The sequence below is a fragment of the Ceratina calcarata genome, unplaced genomic scaffold, assembly GCF_001652005.2.
Source record: "Ceratina calcarata isolate Rehan_Ccalc_2016 unplaced genomic scaffold, ASM165200v1 scaffold568.2, whole genome shotgun sequence".
Lineage (NCBI taxonomy): Eukaryota > Metazoa > Arthropoda > Insecta > Hymenoptera > Apidae > Ceratina > Ceratina calcarata.
This window is the reverse complement of record NW_017176883.1, coordinates 213192-220523: the sequence shown is the minus strand read 5'-3', so window position 1 is coordinate 220523 and position 7332 is coordinate 213192. Positions and strand designations below refer to the sequence as shown.

Below are 7332 nucleotides of genomic sequence, written 5' to 3'. Positions count from 1 at the left end.
TATATATTATATTATTTACAATTCTGTGGTAATTTCATCTTGCGGTCTAAAACCGAGGATCGTGAAATCATCGATGAGGTATTCGCAAGCGGGCGACCAATCTGATAAAATAGTATAATTGGCAGCCTCCGCGCTGCTTTGGAATTCCCATTGAGGATTTAAGTCATGATCGAGCCCGTTCGTTTCACATTCTTCAATCGCCCGAGTGGATTCCGTTAATACCGCGCCAGTGTTATAATTATGATTGAACGTTGAAATTGCGAGTTCTTGGAAATGCGCGTTTGACGGTTTCAATCGTTTTTGATTGTCGTATACTAACGGAGTTGTTTGCCCTATACTGGAACCATTCGGACTCAACTTGACGTTATACGCTCCAGAACTGTTTTGTCCCAGGCTAGAGCTGACTGGACTGTCCTTTACGTATCCGAGACTTGAGCTCGCGGGACTGATACTTGATTTGTCGCTTGCTTGAAACGTTGTCAACGGTACGTTCGGTTGGAATGTAGTCAGATTAGTCGGAGTAGTTCTCGTCTCATAAGGCTGAGGTGATTGTGTGATTGTTATTTGCTGTGTTGCATTCATTTGGACGGACGCTGTTGGTTGTTGCAAGAATGTTACAAGTTGAGCCACCTTAAAATAAAAAATCGATGCCATTTAAAGTCTGTATTAACCGCATAAATTATCTCGTTCTACGATATCACACTCCGAACAAACTTCTTCCATGCATCACATTCGCTAATTTTACTTCACTTAAAGTGCGTCACTCACCAAAATGTTTTAGAGACTTGCGTGGAAAAGATAAGTAAAATTTAAAAAAATAAGCACTTTAATGTTTAAAAAAGTTGCATTTAAATTAATTTCTAATTAATCGGTCGGCTTACCTCCGGAGAACTATGCCTTTTGTATCGTCTCAGTAATCTCTCGGCCCATGAGAACAGCCTCTGCCAATCATCTGGAGGAACTGGTATTTCATCGTCTCTCCTATTAATAAGAACTAATATCCTTGCCAAGTCACGGAGAACTGGTCTGTAAATGATAGTCGCAGTTAAGGAAAGAATAGGTAAAGATTAAAAATTCGCATTAGTCATATAATTGTACCTATAGGCTTGTATCCCAACGGCACCATCTCCATTGTTTCCGGAATAATATAATTCCCTCACTTGTCTTCTGGTGTCATTTAGCATAGAGAGAAACGTATTGCCCTCTCCCCTGAGCGTTGCAAGGTGTTTTAAAAATTCTCTTCTCTCTGCACTAAAACATAAGCGAACCGTGTCTGCCTTTTTCCATTCAAATACTAGTCATTCTTAATTATCGTGTCACGCAACGTGCTGCGGTATATCGGGCTGCGCGTACCTGTCTTCAAATTGTTGGATTAATTTAGCAGCCTTTTTCTTTCTTCTATGTACAATTATGGCTCCGCATAATATAATCAAAATACATATAGTCGCACCAGAAACAACTCCTACCAAAATGGCTACTTGACTACCAGTAAATCCAAACATGTACCCTGTCTCCTTGCAAATTCTTCCCATGTACTCATCTCGAGTCGACCAGTCTGCGGTGTGGCCCGGTGGACAAGTGTCGACGCAACTTCCACGGTGCAAGAGCACCGCGCACCTCGCGCACATTCCATCTCTACATCTCTTGCACCCTTCCTGCCCTTCAACGCATTCTATAATCACGAGAAATATATGTAATTAATACTTCAATAAACGTACAATGAAAAATGTGTAGAAATTCTACTAATTCACTTTCTGATTAAACGGTTCACTTGTAAAATGTGTGATATAACATTTATTATAAAAGTACATATTTACTCTGTTCATTCGATCTGTGACAATTATTGAAAACAGCTTTTTTATACTCAGAGAATAAGATGTGCCACTTTATGAATCTTCGCAAATCGAATTCTTGCGACGATCAATGATCCATAGCCTGGAGCTGTGCCCCAAATGCTTGACACACATACACATCGATGAAATATTAATGTTTAAATTTAACTCGACGCGTACAACGTACTGATCATGTTTCAAGCAGTTTTATACTTCTAATAATTGGATCGATAGAGTGAGGCACGCGTTTGATCCATCGCGTCCAAAATATAGCATGTTTAATAAAATATATATATATATTATACATGTTATTTCGCTTAAAAAGGAAACGGTAGGGCTTTCCTTATGACATTCTGTACAATGAAACGGAGTCATCGTACGAGAAAAACCCTCTGCGGTTGTGGGGACCTATTAGTACGTACATGAGGAATGTGGTTGTTGGTTTCTCGATTACGTGTCCGATCCGTTTTGTAGGATGGTGGAAGGACAGCATTCTCCAGGTTGAGAACATACTCGCTTTTTTACTTATTTTCTAACTAATAAATTCACGAATATGCGTCATTCACAGTTTCTGCGACTTTGTTTAACTTCGATCAACCCTCGAATTGCAATGTAAAGAATTTCTTCTCTCAATGCAAGCGTATTACGTTCGCACGAAAGGAAGTTAACAGAAATCGTTTAGAATCAAGTTTGGAGGATTCTTACATACATCATTTGAGTTTACAAGTTTATAAGAATGTTATACGAGAGAAAGAAGACAGGAGTATCCCTCCAGTGAACCGATGTGTGTACAGTTCTCCACTTGACTAGTAGGAAGTACTATTACTGGTCAGGTGAAACTTCTCAACGATCGGTGCGTATACGGTATGCCTCCCTTATTGCTCTCTGTACGTGTGCGTTGTTCGTAAAGGAACAAGTGCTGGTGATTTACCTTGGAGGAGGTTCTCAACCTTTCGAGACTAATTAAGATACCTGCGTAATTACCTCCGATAAGATATTTCCGATCATACGTTGCCGTACATCGATGCATCAAACTTTATTAAAATTTTAATAATTCAAACGAAATTGTATGAAACGAAGCTTCTCATAGATTTACTTTGAATTTCTCTAGCTGCTCGTAAAAATAGTTTACACTGAGAAGATTGACTTTCTTCTCCGACAATCGCAAAAACTTTTAGATGGTTCGCGTGTAACAATATACTTTCTCTCGTAAGAAATATTTGATTCTATTCGAATGGAAAAGTAATACCGGCTCTCGCGATGAAATTACCGCTTTTCGAGATCTTTACATCGACTATTCCGCGGTTTTTCTTAACGTCTTCATCGTAAAAATACGTTCCTCTGTCTGTCGACGTTAAAAACTACGATCTTACGTTTTCTACTTTCACAAATATGATTTCGCGACAATTCGTCTATTAGACAAAAGCGAGAGTTCCGCAGCTAGCGTGTTTTTATATATGCCACAAAACTCCTCGATCGTATCATAAAATCATGGATAATTCTTCATTTTCGTTGTAATTAACTAAACATTCTCATTATACTGTGAGAGATACGCTGCGCGTTAAAATAAGATATGCATCGACGACAGATGTTCGAACGCAATTTCGATTGTGTTGGGAACAACGCTGCTGGGTTACAAGCACAATCTCCTTCGCGAATCTATTTCCTTACCCATACACGAAAGTACAGTTCAACCGATATCATACAGTATAACGGAGTCATACGAATGGGAGAATTATTATTACACATACTGTTCCACATGATTGCCCCAAACCGTCTTCTATAAATATGGAACATGCTTTAAACTGAATAGTCTTGTATATCAATCGTTTCACATGATTTCCAAGACGATCCTTCACGACGACAGAATCTGCACGGTTTTTCCAAGTTTAATGCCAAGCGAATTCTCGGCGTGGTAAAAATGAATCGAAATCATGAAACAGGTCGTGGGTTCATTGTTATGCGAGCGACGTTGCTAGGTCACCCGGTGCACCTCGCGCGACGACGCGTACTTATAATGTGGTTCCACCGCCACAATTCCAAATCTTTTTTATCCTACCTGAAAAATCGTATCGAGCGAGGTATGACATCGAATATTCTGAGACTGGCCGCCGTGGATCGGCCCGTGAGATCTAACTGTACATTTCTGGCGGCACGATAGTAGGTCTTAGTCAGCTCTTAAGTAAGTTACGTAATGACTGGTTTTCTCGTAGAACGAATTCTCGGTGCGTATAGCCCCCCCGACTCTTTTTCCTTCGCCGTCTCCGGGACCGTTTGCTTCGGGACCACGAGTAAATCGCGAGGTACAGTTACTTGTTTGTACGTACTTACGAACACCAGAAACTCGGGCGACTATACCGGTCAACAGGCACAACGGCTTCTATCCGTTTCTACGGTGAACCAATATAATAGTTATACAAAAGAACGTTCGTCCCGGTAAAAGTTTCATAACATAAATCTGACACGATATTTAATAAAAATATGAAAATTTATTTGTCAGCGACGATCTTTCCAATTTACTCCAATTTCTCCAAAAGAAAGAAACGTATTTAAACACAACAGGATAGAGTCAGTCACAGAAGCAACTTACATAACGCCGGTTGTACAATTAGACAGTTTTCGGGCAGTTTGGCCTGGACGAAATTCATTAAGCTACCAATTAGCACGGAGTAACGGGGTGGTGTCGTGAAATTAACGAGCACAATTGGTAAATGGAGCCGGATGGCAAGCAGATGCTCGTGACCGACGAACGCGTATACGTAGACGCACACTTGCTCGTGTATGTATAATCTGACATAAAGCGTGAAAAACGAGCAGCTCCGAGCCAGCATCTTTTTTCCATAAATATACGTACTCCGAGACTGACCCGCACTAGGCTTCTCTCGAGCTCTTCGCGTCATGGCCCTTTACGGTACGATTACTCCACGAATCCCAATTAATTAATGTCAAAATGAATTTATGACCGCGATAACGTTTTACCTCGAATTAAGTTGTAATCAGTGCATGTTTTATTCCCAGTTTCACGTGATCAGTAGAAAAATTCATTTTACAAGCGGGTCTTTTGTCGAGCAGACGATAGGATGTGGAGTTACTGGAAGAAACGAGATAAAATTATAATTGATGAATAATTAGTGGTAATTAATAGGAGGCGAGAATAATTAGTGTTCCTGTTCAGAAAATATTGCTGAACGTCGAACGAGCATTGCGTCTCATTGGGATCATGTGCCTAAGCTCGCCATGTCGCCGTATTATCTCATAAATGCATTACGTCACTGGTGCAACGCTTTTGTTCGGCGATCTAACGCGGCAGGATCTCATCGTGTTCGTTCAATATGAAAAAGAAGAAAGGTACATACGGCCACTGAGCTCGAAAAACTGTACATTACATTAGTACCCATTTCATATTTCTATAGACTGATTAGTGAGATCAGAGGGCTGCAGTGAATGCAGTTTTCTTAATCCGTTCACTTGCCTCCTTAAATAGAAATGCAATTTTTAAGTTACGAACGAGTAACATTCATTCGCTTAGGAAACTCAGGTTTCCATTTTCTCTGTACGTGTAAGAATAAATCGGTATAATCGAGTCGCTGACAATTAAATTTCATCTCTCAATTAACCGGATCATTAGTTGCCATTATGCAACGTAATTACTTAGGCTCAGAAATGGAAAGATGCACGGAATTAGATCTCGGAGGAAGAGAAGGTGATTTTCAAGCAGTTTTCAAGCGTAACACGATAGCTATAGTTTCGGACTACGTTCACTTTCCGCAAATCTGGTTACATTTGCACCGATAAATTATCATATCTAATTAATGCCGTTCGGGAACAGGACGCGAAACTCACTTTTCATTTCAACTGTATTTGCAGCAACGGCCGACAAATATAATAGGAAAGTAGCGAACGCCTCTTATATTTCACTTTGTGTACGTGTGTGGAACAACATTTTGCCTTTCTAGTTGCAGAATGATCGGTATCTGTGCATTTCGAATTTTGATCGCTCCAGTAAAAAGTAAAACACAATTCGTTATGCAGTTTCGATGTAACTATATTAGAAATCGTGCATAATAGATATAATTCTTGCGTTTCGCTCTGAAAATTCCTTCTCACAGAAATATTCTTACGTTCAGCGCTGAAATCATCGTAGAACGTTACATAATATATTAAACGTTTAAAACGTGAACGAGGAAACGTATCATCAGTTTTATGTATGCAAAGGTAACGGTTTCTTTATGATATCGTGCTTGAAACATGTTTGTTCCCTCGGTCTAAAAATCATCTCTGAATTGCGCGGCTGCTTTGTCGCTGAGCGTCTCGGTCATCCTCGATCGGATTTCGGTTTAGTCCCGAACCGTTCGGATTCCTTTTCGGTCGATCGGCGAAAGAGAAATGACCGTGCGGCCATGTACGAGAGCTTTCCACATACCCACGGCCAATTTAGCTATCTAGAACGACAATCTGCATCATTGCCAAAGTAGGAACCGAGTACGGGTTCTCTCCTAAACGTTTCCTCGTTGCGGAATCCGTTCTCGTTTCGCAAAGTGGTGGTCCGGTCGCCGTGCGACAATCAATGTCTCTGAACTAGGAGAAACTCTCAGCGAGATCTACGGGTACGCGTGCCACCGGAATAATTTCCAGTTTTCGCTACGCGTTCCATCGTAATTAAACAGCTCATTCGTTGACCTCTGGAAAGATAGTCTCTCATTCAGTTATTTTTAATTCGCTCGCGATAGATTAATCAGTCGTTACTAAGACGAACACATCGTGATCTGACACACTGATCGTTTTACTAAGGCAGGACACATCGAATAGACCTGAGAGATTCTGCAGGTGAAAAAAATCAGAGCAACGTTATCGTGTTTTATCACACGAGTATTGTGTTTCGAAACTGTTCTCAGCGAATTAAAGTTCTTTATGCGTAGCAGGTAACGAGATAGTCGAGGATAAAAGGAACGGAAAATGATGAAGCAGGGGACACAAGAAGGATGCAGATGTTTCACTGACGATGAGTTACCAGAGCCGAGACGGAAGTTGTCAGGCCGGATGCCGATAGTAAGACTGCCTTCGTGCACCGTAAAAACCTGCATTTGGACGACAAACACGATGCTTTCTTTAGAAGGGAACAACGCGTAGGAGTTCGATTTTAATCTTCCCTTTATTGCGCATTGTCGGTTACAGATTAAAAGTTTAATGGCTGCGTTACAGATAATCGTGGCACGTCCACTAGAATCTCCGCAGACACATTCAGTGTTGATATAAAAGAAATATTATTGTACACGTTCTCTTTAAGTATTATGCATTCTTCTTGGAACCGAGAGATATCTTTCATTATTTTATTCCAGAGGTCAGAAGTTGACGCGACGCGTTAAGGATGTATTGGCTATACAGTCAATCCCAAAAGTTTATGTGCCTTAGAAAAATTTGTTTCCTATAATTAAAAAGAAATCAGACGTCGAAAGAATAATGCTAATAATAAATAGCCACGTGCTAAAAAGTATAGAAG

General features: G+C 40.4%; 1 protein-coding gene across 2 annotated transcripts in view; it reads right to left on the bottom strand.

The window, feature by feature from the left end:
- Positions 1-6: 6 nt before the first annotated feature.
- Positions 7-7332, bottom strand: part of T48 (FU domain-containing protein T48) — a 10238-nt gene continuing 2912 nt past the window's right edge. The window contains exons 2-6 of one of the 2 annotated variants that reach the window (XM_018032024.2): positions 1451-1672; positions 1354-1357; positions 1099-1251; positions 882-1026; positions 7-630 (exon numbers count right to left, since the gene is read on the bottom strand). In XM_018032024.2, coding sequence (XP_017887513.1) covers positions 16-630; positions 882-1026; positions 1099-1251; positions 1354-1357; positions 1451-1672 — 1139 coding nt within the window. In that variant the 3' untranslated portion in view covers positions 7-15. Of the gene's footprint in view, positions 631-881; positions 1027-1098; positions 1252-1353; positions 1673-7332 lie in introns of both variants that reach the window. The other variant, XM_018032023.2, reaches the window with a different exon arrangement.